Here is a 13,712-nt window from a genome sequence, read left to right on the forward strand (position 1 = left end):
GCCTCCGTGTCCCGTGCGCGTCCCCGCGCCTGCCGCGCGTGCCCGGCCCCGCCGGCGTCCCCGCCCGTCCGGGGCGGGCCCGGCCGTGACGCGCTCCCGGTTCCTGCGGCGGCGCGATGCCGGGGGAGGCGGTCACGCTGCAGCTCGGCCACTTCTCGGGCTGCGTGGGCGCGCACTGGTGGGGGCTGCAGGTGCGGGGGGAGCCGCGGCACGGGGCCGGGGGTCGGGCCGGGGCCGGGGCTCGCTCTCACCGCCGCTTCCCCGCCGTTCCCCGCAGGCCGCCGCGCTGCGCGGCCCCGCCGAGCCCGCCGAGCTCCGCGCGGCCGCGCTGCTCCGCTTCGGGCGGGGCCCCGCCGGCCCCGAGACCCCCTCGCCGCGGCTGGTGGCGCTGGAGCTGAAAGGTACCGCGGGATGGATGCGGGGGGCGGCCCCGCCGGCACCGGGCCCCGCCGTGACCGGGCTGTGTTTGCAGGCGGCGTGGGCGCGCTCGGAGCGGACGGGGCGGGCACGGAGCCGCCGGTGAGCTGGTGAGTGCGGGATGGGGCTGCCGGTGAGCTGGCGAGTGCGGGATGAGGCCGCCGGTGAGTGCGGGATGGGGCTGCCGGTGAGTGCGGGATGGGGCTGCCGGTGAGCTGGTCAGTGCGGGATGGGGCTGCCGGTGAGCTGGCGATAGCGGGATGAGGCCGCCGGTGAGTGCGGGATGGGGCTGCCGGTGAGCTGGTCAGTGCGGGATGGGGCCGCCGGTGAGTGGCGAGTGCGGGATGGGGCTGCCGGTGAGCCGGTGAGTGCGGGACAGTGCGGGACGGGACGGGGTCCCGCAGCTGCCGCCGCTCTGTGTCGCAGGGACGGGGCCGTGGCCGATTACCGGGAGCGGGGCCGCGCGTCGCGGGACACCGGGAGCCGCAGGGTGAGCGCGGCCGCGGGTCCCGCACCGCTCCCTGCCCGGGGACGAGGCGCAGCGCCCGGTAACCGCCGCGCCGGGATTGTTCCCGCAGGGAGACGCCGCCGGGGACGCGAAGGGGGATCCCGGCGCTGCGGGGCCAGGTTTGTGCGTGGGGCCGGGTTCGTTCTCTGGGATCGGTTCCAGAAAGGCAGAATTCCCTGGCTCCTGCTGTGGGACAGCGTGTTAGGGAACAGGGAGCAGGAAAACTGGGGGATAAGGGTGCTTGGCTGATGGAGAGCTGGGTCAGCAGCAGATGGGCTAAAAAAAATGGACAAGTTTAAAGAACTGATTTTGCATTCACGGGGATGCTCGGGGCTGAGAGGGGAGGCTCAGAGCTGCAAGGACCTTTGCCCTCCCCATCTCCCTGCAGGTGCAGCTCCTGGGGGGTCCCAGGATGCTCCCTCAGTGAGGCTCTGGTCTGATTACCTCAACGTGCACCTGCACCCCAAGAGTGTCTACGTGATCCGGCAGTACCTGCACGATGGGTATGGCCAGGGCTTTGGTCCAGAACCCAAACCAGGAGCTGAGTTTTGCCTTCAAGGATGAATGAAAGGGATAAAATAACTCCTCTTTACCCTTTTCCCTTAGGGATTGTGGTTGTCTCGAAGCCTTTGGGCAAGGTGAAAGCCTCCTGCAGGACCCTGCCTGTGTGGAGGAGCTGGAAGATCGGCTGCACTTCTATGTTGAGGAGTGTGATTATCTTCAGGTTCACACCTTGTCCAAGCTCCTTTTGCTTCCAAGAAACTTTCTGCTCAAGGGGAAGCAGAATCTGAGGTGCTGCTGCTGTTTCCCACAGGGGTTTCAGGTCCTTTGTGACCTTCACAATGGATTCTCTGGAGTGGGTGCCAAGGTGACAGAGCTGCTCCACGATGAGTATTCACGGAAAGGGATCCTGACCTGGGGCCTGACTCCAGTCCTGAGTGCTGTGGGAGTGAGTAAACCATGGGGAGAGCCAAGAACAGGTGCCCAGCCTGGCTTTGACAGGTTCTTGTCTGCTCCTTAAGGTTCCAAGGGTTGGATTTTTTTCCCCCAGGACCCTCAGAAGAGTTTTTACAGACTGATGAACACGGCCCTGGGCATTGCCCACCTCTCCCGTCACAGCTCCCTCTTCTGCCCCCTGTCACTCAGTGGGAGTCTGGGACTCAAGCCAGAACCTCCTGTGACATTTCCATACATAAAATACAACGTAAGTCCTGGACTGGGATCCCCCACCATGGCTGGCATTGAGCTCTTGCAGCTTTATCCCTCTCAAGGTGCTTCCTCCAGCTCTGTGCTTTGGTGCTTTGCTCAGCAGAAACCTTCTCCTGCTTTTGCACTGGGACTGAGCTGCCAACTTTTAATTTCCGTAGTTTTCTTCCTTTTGAAAATATGAACACATTTCCTTGGCCACTGGGCTTTCTGGTGGGGTGCTGCCTCCAGTGCTGGCACTGAGGAAAGGCTTTGCTACGTTATTCTCCGTGCTTGGAGTAACTCCAGCCTCACTGGAGCCCTAAGGAGCCAAAGAAAGATAAGGAAACTGGCACCAAAGCATTTGCTGGCAAACAGCTGGGCTGAAACTACAGTTAGACACTGGCTGCTTATCCCAGCCCTGAAATAACTGTAAAACACCTCTTTTAAAGGCACAGTTTACAATCTGGTTAAGTTAAAGACACAAACTGTGAGCTGTCCTGCAACTCCTGCATTTGTCTCCTCCCCAGGCATCCCTGAACTACCACAGCAGTGCAATTTTGGCAGCAGCACTCGACACCCTCACGGCTCCCTACAGGCTCTGCTCCTCCCAGGGCTCCATGCTGCACTTCGCTGACTCCCTCACCTTCTCTGGGAGGAAGGTGAGGACGAGGATGCCTTCCAGCTGTGCTGCAGCTGTTCTGCACACCCCCAGCTGTGCCAGGAGCGTGTTCCAGACTCTGCTGTGTCACCCAAACCCAGGTTGTGGCTGCACGGGCAGCTCTTCCCTTCCCTGCCTTGTCTGGCTCCTCGCTCCCTGATGCTCTAAGTGCCCACCAGGAAGTGCCCTGGAAGCTTCTGTCCTCGTGGAAGGAGCAAAAGGTCAGCAGCTGTTTTGCTCAGTCTGTTGTGCTGCGAGGAATGTGCCAAGAGAAAGCCACCAGGTAAATCAGCAGCAGAACTGCACTTGCTGCAGGATTCCTCACTGGGGGCATCCACGCTCCCTCCACTGAGGAGCAGTCTAGTGAGCGAGTGCTACTGATTTTAGAGCAAAACAGCTCAAAAGCAGCTGAGGCAGTGATGGTTTCAGGCTGGAAACCCCTGAATTTCCTTTGCAGCAGCTGTCTGGGCCTGCCCAGGTCCCCCCTGCACGGCTGTGAGAGCCCTGAGCAGGTGCTCCAGCAGTACTGCCACACGCTGTTCCCAGGAGCCTTCAGGTGGGTGCAGGTTTGGAGCTCCTGGGGGTGCTGGTTTAGAACAGGGAACGCTTGAGGGAGCTCTGGGTAACTTTATTCATCTCCTCACAGCACAGCCCACGTGCTCCAGCAGCCCTGTCACACCCGGCCTCCCTTCCCCCAGTTCTTCTCTCCTCTCCTGACCAGACGAGGCTTCCTCCTGGACAGAGCTCAGGGCTTTTCCTCAGCAGGTAACAAATGCCCCTTAAACTCTGCAACAGAGAGATCAGGGCCTAACAGAGGTAAAAATTACCAATAACAAACCCAAATTATCAACAACAAACCCGAATTATCAATGACCAAAAATTACCACTAACAAACCAACCCCGCGTGCAGAGCGCGAGCAGCTGAGCTCAGGCGAGCCACGGGCTTGTGAGGCAGCACGGGGCAGGGGCTGAGACTTTGGTGGGTGTTTAACCCCTGCTGTGCCTGTCACCCCGCAGGTGTGGAGAGCATTCCTGTGCTGGCAGCCCTGCAGAGCTGCCCTGGCCTGCACTGGCTGCTCTCGGGGCTGTGCCGGGAGCTGCGGGCGCGGCGCTGGAGCAGCTTCTGCACGGCTGGGCTGGAGCAGGACGACTTCCAGGAGGCCCTGGAGGAGATCACGACCCTGGCCCAGTGCTATGAGACAGGGTTTGGAGCTGATGGATCTGAGGATGAAGCAGATTCCGACTAATCTGGAGTGGGAGTGGCTTTAAGGTGACTCCCAGAATAAAGGGTATGGTTTTGGAGATGGCCCAGCTGCTGCTTTCTTCTCATTTTACCAAAAAAACCTTCTTATTTCTGGGTTAAGTTCTCCAGCTACTCAGAGGAAAGCTGCTTTTCTGGAGGATGGTTTTATAGATTTTGGTTGGGTTTTTTCAGCTGTGCAAAGTGGATTTGCTCTGCCCGTTCAAATAAACCCCCACAATAAATAGAAAATTCAGACTGGAACTATCTCACATACAATTAGCACAAGGGGAGAACTTAGAAAAAGCCATGTGTTTGTTCCACATGAAAACTGACGTTTCAGGGTACAATATCTACAGGTCCTGGTCAGAGGCTGCTGGGCCCAACCTTCACCTCAAGGCCAGGTCAGTGTCCACAAGTTCTGTTATTCCACTGCTGAAGCTCCCCAGGGGAGTTCTAGAGAATGTTCTCTTTTTACTTCCTGCCTGTGGAAAAATTGGAAATTTCCAACAGGCTGGAAATTGAACAAAAAAAAAAAAAAGAAAGTGCTGTCTCAAGTACCTGTGCAAACATTTTTCCACAGCACCTGTCTAGCAGCAAACTGGCAAAAAAGACAAAACCCTCTTCTGGTGCAGCCTGTGGTTGATCACCTCAGTCATCAGGTTCTTCCTCAGAAAGCAGAAGATCTTTATCTGACAGCTGGTCTGTGTTGCTGGTGCTGGTGGCATCCTCCTCATCCTCAGAGCTCCCATCACAGGACGTGTGGAACAGCCTCATCAGCTCCCTGAACCTGTGGGACACCTGGAGAACAAGGGAAAGCCAGGGTGACAAGGGACCTGAGAGCTGGCATGGAACTGGAATTTCATATTCCCAAGCTCAGGGTGTTCTGTGACACCAAAAAAAATCAATCAATAGCACAGAGGCACTTCATACAAGATTGAGGCAGAAAGGAGGAGAAATGGAAGAGCCCTGGCTGTTTTCTCTGGAAGAACAGTTACATTCTCCAGGTCCAATCTGGCAGTTTGGGAGGATCCAGAGACAAAAGCAGATCCTTTGTACAGAAGAACGAGGCTGAAGACCTGAGCAGCAGCCCCTGAAAGAACCCCAGTGCCAAATGTGCAGCTCAGGTGGCAGTGGTAACCCTGCCAGAGGGACCAGGGCCCACGGGATTTTTGGCACCACTAAAACAGAACAGAGTTTGGTTTGGTTTGGATTCTTTTTTTATTTGCAACCGAGATGATTTTTTCATCAAAATGAAGTTTGGAAGACTGATAGGACAGCACCCCCACCTTCCCAGCCCCTCTCCCACAGCACCCCTCACCTCGCTGGCTGTTTTGTTGCCCAGTTTCTGGGAGATGGCGTGGAAGGTGTCCAGGTGGGCTCCCTTCTCCTGGCAGGTGGTGAGGATGACTCTGTCAGCCTCCCTGCAGAACAAAGCCCCTGTGAAAACAGCCCAAAACCAGCACGAGACTCAAACACCCCCAGCCCTGTTCCCAATCCCCGAGCAAGGCTCCTCCTGCCACCCCCAACCCCAGGACCCTTCTCTAAGCAGAGCTCCTTTAAGTTTTTTGAAGGAGGTTTTAAGAGAGGTTTTAAGGAACCTTTGGAGAAGATTTTAAGGTTGTTTTTTTTTCCCAGTAAGGGCCCTGCCAGGAGCAGCTCATGGGGCCAAACTGATGGACTGAGCAACGTCCAAAGGGAAGGGTCAGCAAACAGGGACACAAAATGGAAAGAAATGACCCAGTAAGAGCTGGAGCCACGCAGTGGACACAGAAAGAGGAGGTTGGGCAGAAGTACCTGGTCCAGAGCACAACCTTCTCGCCAGTGGAGCTGACTTTGCTGTTCTTGGCACACACGGTGGCCTCTGTCACTCGCTGCTGCTGCTGCTGCTCCTCCTCCCTGTGCCCTGCTCTGGGCTCCTGCTGCTCAGGGTGCTGCTGCACCACGAAGCTGCTGCTTGCATTTGCCCCTGGCCTGCCCTCAGGGGCATCTCCAGTGCAGCCTCTGTCCTGTGTCTCCAGGCTGCAGCTCCCACCCTCTGCTGCTCGGCTGCTCCTCGTGCTCCAGCCCTGCTTTGCTTCAGCTCCTCCTTCCAGGGCCAAAGGCGCTCCCTCGAGTTCTCTGCCACCTTCTGGAGCAGGAGCAGAGCCCCTGGGCTGCTCTGCAGCAGAATGAAGGCCCTCAGGCTGACAGGGGCTCTGTCCACAGCAGGGGTGAGGTCCTGGGGACCCTTCTGCTGCAGCAGAGAGCAGCAGGTCCCTGCTCGGCCCCGGGGCAGCCTCTGCAGCCCCCCCGGGCCGCTCCAGTCCCTCAGGGCAAGGGCAGTCTTTGGTTTCTTGAGGTAGTTTCAGAGCAGCTTTTTGTAGCTGTGCCCATCTGGGGCCACTGGCAGCAGAGTCCCTGTCCTTGGCAGTGTCCACACCTGCACCGGAACCTTCTGGAACCCGGGCATCAGCAGGGGCAGGCTTTTCACAAGGTGCAGCTCTGCTGGAGGCCACCCTTCCTTCCAGCTGAGATCCTGCTGAGAAACCCAAACAAGGTCAGAGAAGCTGTAAGGAAAAAAACCCCTGGAGGCTTCACTCCCTGCCTTTTAAAGATATTTTTGTTTACAGAGCCTAATGCTGCTCACGAGAACAGTCTGGGAGCAGCTTGGTGGCTCCACCTGCCTTTTACCCACCTCAGAGCAGACAATCTGCAGCCAATTTTCTTCACCCCTGTGGGCTGCTACAACCAACTGCTGGGTGAAGTGATGGAGATTTACAAAGTGCATTGCCCAGAGCAAAACTCTCCAGTGGGACAGCCACTGCTGCTCTTGGCAAAGTTACAAAGCCAGGCATGAAACCACATTCCAGCTCCTGTATTTAACTGTGTGCTGCCCCCAGCAGCAGCAGGAGCTGAGCCCGGGCTCCAGGGAGGAGGAAGAGATCTCCCTCAGGTTTTTATCCAGCCAGAATTGTGCTTCTCCTTGTCTGGACCAGACTGGAGGGAAAACAAGCAGCACAGAGATTGTTTAGAGATTAGAGAGATGGGGGTTCTGAAATGCTGTGCCAGAATGGAAACTGGGGAAGAACCAGTGCCATGGACTGGGGACTGGAGCAGCATTCTGGCAAGAGAAGCTCACATGGAGCCATCACTGTGAAAGGGCAAAATATTCTCCAGGCAGGAAAGGTTTTGTTGAAGGGAAAGGTTTAGAGCATCCAGAGTGGAGGAACAAGAGAAAAAAAAAGTGAAAAGACAACAATTAAAGTTTTCATTATACTCAATAAATGTGCATTTAAAATATATATATTTAAATATATATAAATATAAATAAATAGAAGTGCCTGAACCTCTCCTCATTTGTGTGGAGAGGATTCCACACGTGTCTGTAGAAGAGAGAAGTTGCACACACCTGGAGACACAGAGTCCACCTTCCTAGAGGCAGGCTTTGCTCTGCCCTGCACGTCCTCTGCCTCGTCTCTGCTCTCCAGGATCTCTTCTCCAGGTTCCTTGGACATTCCAGGCTCCCTCCCTTCTGGCTGGGGACTTGACTCTCTCTGAGCAAGGCTGGCAGGCAGCTCTTGAGAATCTTTGTTTTTGTAAAATTTGCTTTCACACACCTGCAAACCAACCACGGGCACAATCTCACACGTGTGCTCTGTCCATCCCAGGCACAGCTCAGGCTCTGCTTCCCAGCTACTCCTGGCCCTGCCAAGGGCTTCCCTCTGGCATCATGTTTGCATCATCATCTCATCATCATCATCACATCATCATCATCACATCATCATCATCTCATCATCATCATCTCATCATCATCATCTCATCATCATCATCTCATCATCATCATCTCATCATCATCATCTCATCATCATCTCATCATCATCATCACCTCATCATCATCATCACATCATCATCACATCATCATCATCATCACATCATCATCATCATCTCATCATCATCATCTCATCATCATCATCTCATCATCATCTCATCATCATCATCACATCATCATCATCATCACATCATCATCACATCATCATCATCATCACATCATCATCATCATCTCATCATCATCATCATCTCATCATCATCATCATCATCTCATCATTATCTCATCATCATCATCATCTCATCATCATCTCATCATCATCATCATCATCTCATCATTATCTCATCATCATCATCATCTCATCATCATCTCATCATCATCATCATCTCATCATCATCATCATCTCATCATCATCATCATCTCATCATCATCTCATCATCATCTCATCATCATCATCATCTCATCATCATCATCATCTCATCATCATCATCATCATCTCATCATCATCTCATCATCATCTCATCATCATCTCATCATCATCATCATCTCATCATCATATCATCATCTCATCATCATCACATCATCATCATCATCACATCATCATCATCATCATCTCATCATCATCATCATCACATCATCTCATCATCATCATCATCTCATCATCATCTCATCATCATCTCATCATATCATCTCATCATCATATCATCATCGTTATCATCATCATCATAATCCATTACTATTGTTGTTTTATTCTTATTATTATCATTATCATCAATATAATTGTTATTAATGCCATTATTATTGATATTGTTATTTTATTCTTATTAATTTCTTAATTTTCGATGACAATGACAACTATTATCATTATCATCATCATCATCAGAAATGGATGTTTCACCACAGTGGCCATGCCAGCATCCTCCACTCAAAAAACTTTTTCTCAAGCAAGAACATCACCAAAACTGACCTCATTCAGCAGAGCAAGGAGGGGCAGCAGAAAGTGAGGAGGAGAGAGATGGGAGAAGGGCAGGTGTGAGCAGGCAGAGCTCCAGGCAGGGAGGCACCTCTGGATGGATTCCCCTCCTCACCTCTGGATGGATTCCCCTCCTCACCTCTGGATGGATTCCCCTCCTCAGCCCAGGGTTTGGGAGGCTGAGGATCAGCAGGAGGCTCACCAGGACTCCTCTCACCTCTGGACAGATTCCCTTCCTCACCTCTGGATGGATTCCCCTCCTCACCTCTGGATGGATTCCCCTCCTCAGCCCAGGGTTTGGGAGACTCCAGGATCACCAGGACTTCCCTCAGCTCTGGATGGATTCCCCTCCTCACCTCTGGATGGATTCCCCTCCTCAGCCCAGGGTTTGGGGGACTCCAGGATCTCCAGGACTCCCCTCCCTGAGCCTCTCACTGACCTTGCTGCCACAATGGCTGCAGCTCCTCCTCTTGCTCTTCTTGAGCTTCAGGTCGCTGCTCCCTTCGTGGCAGGAACAGGAACATTCCTTCAGCCCGTCCACCCACTCCACCTCCTGCAGGCAGACAGACAGACACGCTCCAGCTGACAGACAGAACCCCAGCTGACAGACAGACAAGGAACAAGGAAGACACGGGGGCTGCAACACCCGCAGGGAACTGAAGTGCTGCTGGCAAGCAAAGCTCAACAGAAACATCCCCATCCCATCCCCCTTCTTCCACCTCTGCCAGGTTGTTGCCACATCCTCAATAACACAATTCAATCCCAATTTAATTTGCTCACAGATAAGAAACAGCAGGGAGATTCCCCATCCCCAATTCAATCCCAATTCAATCCCAATTTAATTTGCTCACAGATGAGAAATTCCAGGGAGATGCCCCAGGCCCACCTTGTCGTGGTGCTGGCCTCCAATCTCCTTCCTCTTCTTGTTTCTGGTGGCTCCATGAATTTTGGGTGGTTCATCCTCCTCTTCTACATCTGGCAGAGACACCTCTTCAAACCCATCAAACTGCAGCAGAACAAACACACAACAGCTGCTCTCAGATGACCCAAATTTTGTTTCCCCCCCACCCCAGAAAACAAAAATGCTGTTCAAAAATTCGAAGGGTTTGCTTCAGTCCACCAGCAGCTCTCCCAACCCTCTGCTTCTAATTGAGAACCCTCTAATTGAGTTCTTCCAGCTCAAATATGATTCTTATCTCTGCTTTTATCATTTCTGGGTTTAGGGAGGAGGTTGCTGCACCTCGTATTCCTTCTCTTCTGTCCAGTTGATCTCCTCAAAGTCTCCCATGCGGCTGGCCGAGGGCCGAAGGTGATCAAAGAAAACCGAGAACTCATCCTGCAGGTGGTCATGGCCCTTCAACAGCTGCCACATCTGGGTCTTCAGCTGGAAGGGAAGAATCCAGAAAGAATGAGTCCCATCCCACCTCATCTCCTTGTCCTCTGAAGGTTCTCAGAGCAAGGGGAGCAGCAGGGCTGGTCACAGCTCCAGCGTGCAAGGTGGCGCTTGCACGGGAACAACTTCCTGGGTGTTCTGGGATCATCCCCCACCCAGCTATCAAATGAGCCTGGAAATGAAGTCAAATGAGCCTGGAAATGAAGTCAAATGAGCCTGGAAATGAAGTCAAATGAGCCTGGAAATGAAGTCAAATGAGCCTGGAAATATCCCTCCAGAACTCCTGGCAGACTCTGCAGATGACACAAATTCTCGACTGCAAGGTGCTAGAGGCAAGGTGGAGGTGGCAGAGAGGAGACACCCAGACTGTGCAGCCTCTCCAACCGCCCTTGAATCCAAGGCCAGGCTGGATGGAACTGGAGAAAGCTGGCCTGGTGGGAAGTGTCCCGGCCGTGGCAGGGGGTGGAACGAGATGGGCTTTAAGGTCCTTCCCAACCCAAACCATTCTGTGATCACCAATCCACGGATTTGAGCTGTGAGCCCAAAAGGGGGAATGTGCTGGGCCAAGTCCCGTGGTCTCCAGAGGACAGGGCCAGGGAATGAGGCTGCCTGGGAGAAAAGGGCTCCCTGCTTACCTCTGCAATCTCCTGGGGCAGACAGTCTGCACAGCTCTGCAGGACCTTGATGATCTTCTGGTGGTGAGCAGGATTTTCAGCAAAGCAGATCTCCAGCTGCCTGAGGAACTTCCTGCTCTTCTCAAAGGCTTGCTGCTCCTCAAACTGGCCAAAAGAAAAAGATTCACCCTCGTGTTCAAGCACATATTCCCAACATCTGGAATTGACTTAAAATAAAACAAAACAAAATTCCTGTCCTGGGCTTTGTTTTCCATTGGATTGATGCCCTTCACAAAACTGGGAAGGGGCAGAGAAACACCACTTTGTACAATCAACACTTCCTTGAGTTACAAAGTTTGGCTTTGCACATGAAACAGGGAAATTCAGGAAGAATGGAAGAGGTGAAACCTCCACCCTGCAAAGTGGAAGGCAGATCTGGAGACAGGGGAACCACTGCTGGCTGTGTCTGCACGTTGTCTCTGCAGGCAAGTGGGAAAGGCTGATCCTCCACAGCCACACTGAGCAGGAGATTTACAAAGAACACCAAACTTCCCAATTCTGATAATAAAAGTGGCAAGGCAAATTTGTAGCAAGGCAAAAATTGGCAATTTTGCTGCTTTTCTTGCCCTGGGAAGAGCTCTTCATCCTTCCACTCCCATGAGCTTTTATGTCACTTAAAATCTGACCTCCTCCTCTCACTCTACCTACCAGCCCACACTCCAAAGCTTGCTCGGGTAGAAGAAAGGCAGCAAAATCTGTGAGCAGCTGTGGCCAGTCGTGCAGCAGCTTCTGCAGGGTGGAATAGAGATCCACGGCCGTCCGTTTGTCCGTGCTGATCTCGAACTCGTAGATGACGCGCAGGAAATCTTCGTATTTTCCTGGGATGTGCTGCAGGGTCTCACGGACCTGGGGGGACAACAGGGCTTGGTGACATCCAGGAGGAGAAACAAGCTCGTCACAGAGCATCTCGTGTTGGGAGGGATCTTAAAAATCATTCCAAGCCCTTGTTGTGGGCACCTTCCAGCATCCCAGGTTGCTCCAAGCTCTGTCCATCCTGGCCTTGGGCACCCTGTGCCAGGGTCTCACCACCCTCCCAGGGAGGAATTTCTCCCTAAATTCTTTTAATCTAGTAATCTTTGATCTCCTCCACTCAGAATTTACACAGGACTTGCCATTTTGTTGAAGCAACCAAGTGTCTCCCTAAAGGAAAAACAAAGCTGCTCAGCAGAGGAGACATCCCAGGGCAGACTGGGAAGGCCAGAAATTCCTAAAGGAAAAGCAAAGCTGCTCAGCAGAGGAGGCACCCCAGGGCAGACTGGGAAGGCCAGAAATTCCTAAAGGAAAAGCAAAGCTGCTCAGCAGAGGAGGCACCCCAGTGCACACTGGGAGGGTCAGAAATTCCTAAAGGAAAAGCAAAGCTGCTCAGCAGAGGAGGCACCCCAGGGCAGACTGGGAAGGTCAGAAATTCCTAAAGGAAAAGCAAAGCTGCTCAGCAGAGGAGGCATCCCAGTGCAGACTGGGAAGGTCAGAAATTCAGAAGGCTCTGCTGCTGGGGACTGAGAGCAGCAGCTGAGCACCCCCAGCCCCTGAGTCCTTCACTTCCAGCTCCCCCTCTTAGGAAGAGCAAAAGGAGGAAATCAGCAGGGATCTGCTGAAATGGAATTTTGCAGGGTACAGTTTTAGGCAGCTCTGGAGGGGTTTGAGTTCTGTTCCTGAGCAGAATCCTTTAGCTGGGCAGGTGCTGATCTGTGAAATTGGCTGTTGGTGCAGTGAGGAAGCTGCTGAATGATACGAAACCAAACAAGAAAATAAAACAACGGGGTTTTTTTGTTATTTCTAAGGAGACAATGGAAAAACTGACTTGGCTTGCAACAGAGAGACGTTTAAGCCAAGAAGAGAATTCCCAGGAAGAGAACTCTGAGCCTGAGGAAGAGGAGGAGCTGCTCTCCTCCTCAGCTCAAGAAAGGGACACTTTGGAAGTGAAGCAGCACATGTAGGTAGGAATAAATAACTCCACCCCAGCAAGACCCAGCAGTTCTGTGCCAGAAAAGCCCAAATTTCTGATGTTCCTGGGCTGCCTTACCCTGGTCAGGTAGGCCTGGGCAAAGGCCAGGTCCTTCTGCTCCCTCAGGGGATCCCTCTCCAGGATGTCCTCGTCGTAGAGCAGGAGCAGCTTGGAGGTGTCCTTGCTGCCACGAGCTCTGCCCCTCTTGTTCCTGGTCCTGTGGGAGCTCCTGCTCTTCCCGGGGGCTTTCAGGTTCTCTCCTGTGGAGAAACACCAGGTCACTGGTGGCTGAGGCACCCCATGGCTCTGCCAGGGCAATAATCCAACAGAAATTGTTGCAAGATACATGCAAAATATACACGTTGCAAAATTCCAAGTGATGAGTTCCTATCTGTTCTCCCTGGAAGTGGTGGTGAAGTACACTTCCCACGAGTCAAGCTGGCCAAAATCCTCATTTTGTTGCTTGTTTCTACAGCATCTGACTGGGAAAATCTCTGCATACAGCCACGGGTTCATCCCAGCTTTTTCTGGAACTAAAAAAATCCAGCACACCATGGCAGAACAACCACGAGGGGAACAGAGACACAGCACAAGCCCCAGAGCTGGCTGTTAACCCTGCAAATTGTAGAAATTATTTATATAACAGTTAAAAATATAGATAAACACCTGCTGTCACACAACAGGGAACTAAGAGGAGTTAGATCCAGATTTTGTGGCTTTAGGTTTAGGAATCTGTGGATCTAATGGGCTGAGAGCCCCTCCTCAAAATTCACTGCTCAAGCTCATTTGGCACTTGCTGGATTTTTCAGACAAAATTCAATTTAGCAAAGATCTGACCATTTAATGTTGTTCTTCTAAAATGATCAGGAATTAGCTGACACAAACCATAAATCTGTCTGCAGACATGC

At 52.9% G+C, this 13,712-nt stretch overlaps 2 protein-coding genes across 6 annotated transcripts in view; one reads left to right on the top strand and one right to left on the bottom strand.

Annotated features, from left to right (window-relative positions):
- The first annotated feature begins 2 nt into the window (after window positions 1–2).
- MSTO1 (misato mitochondrial distribution and morphology regulator 1) lies at window positions 3–4,073 on the top strand. Its single transcript, XM_038161838.1, has 13 exons — window positions 3–191; window positions 278–401; window positions 473–527; window positions 844–907; window positions 996–1,044; window positions 1,314–1,428; window positions 1,532–1,649; window positions 1,740–1,874; window positions 1,977–2,129; window positions 2,641–2,772; window positions 2,873–3,327; window positions 3,418–3,536; window positions 3,789–4,073. The coding sequence occupies exons 1-11, from the start codon at window positions 117–119 to the stop codon at window positions 3,056–3,058; spliced, it is 1,206 nt and encodes a 401-aa protein (XP_038017766.1). The 5' UTR covers window positions 3–116; the 3' UTR covers window positions 3,059–3,327; window positions 3,418–3,536; window positions 3,789–4,073.
- Window positions 3,464–13,712, bottom strand: part of LOC119711502 (GON-4-like protein) — a 37,383-nt gene continuing 27,134 nt past the window's right edge. For 2 of the 5 annotated variants that reach the window (XM_038161836.1, XM_038161834.1), the window contains exons 22-31: window positions 12,883–13,064; window positions 11,508–11,705; window positions 10,821–10,964; window positions 10,033–10,176; window positions 9,679–9,798; window positions 9,232–9,345; window positions 7,403–7,610; window positions 5,809–6,532; window positions 5,333–5,435; window positions 4,232–4,812 (exon numbers count right to left, since the gene is read on the bottom strand). In XM_038161836.1, the coding sequence (XP_038017764.1) occupies window positions 4,663–4,812; window positions 5,333–5,435; window positions 5,809–6,532; window positions 7,403–7,610; window positions 9,232–9,345; window positions 9,679–9,798; window positions 10,033–10,176; window positions 10,821–10,964; window positions 11,508–11,705; window positions 12,883–13,064 (2,087 nt within the window). In that variant the 3' untranslated portion in view covers window positions 4,232–4,662. Of the gene's footprint in view, window positions 3,558–4,231; window positions 4,813–5,332; window positions 5,436–5,808; window positions 6,533–7,402; window positions 7,611–9,231; window positions 9,346–9,678; window positions 9,799–10,032; window positions 10,177–10,820; window positions 10,965–11,507; window positions 11,706–12,882; window positions 13,065–13,712 lie in introns of those variants that run through there. The other 3 variants (XR_005259733.1, XR_005259732.1, XM_038161835.1) reach the window with 3 other exon arrangements.

The sequence above is a fragment of the Motacilla alba genome, chromosome 25 (assembly GCF_015832195.1).
Source record: "Motacilla alba alba isolate MOTALB_02 chromosome 25, Motacilla_alba_V1.0_pri, whole genome shotgun sequence".
NCBI lineage: Eukaryota > Metazoa > Chordata > Aves > Passeriformes > Motacillidae > Motacilla > Motacilla alba.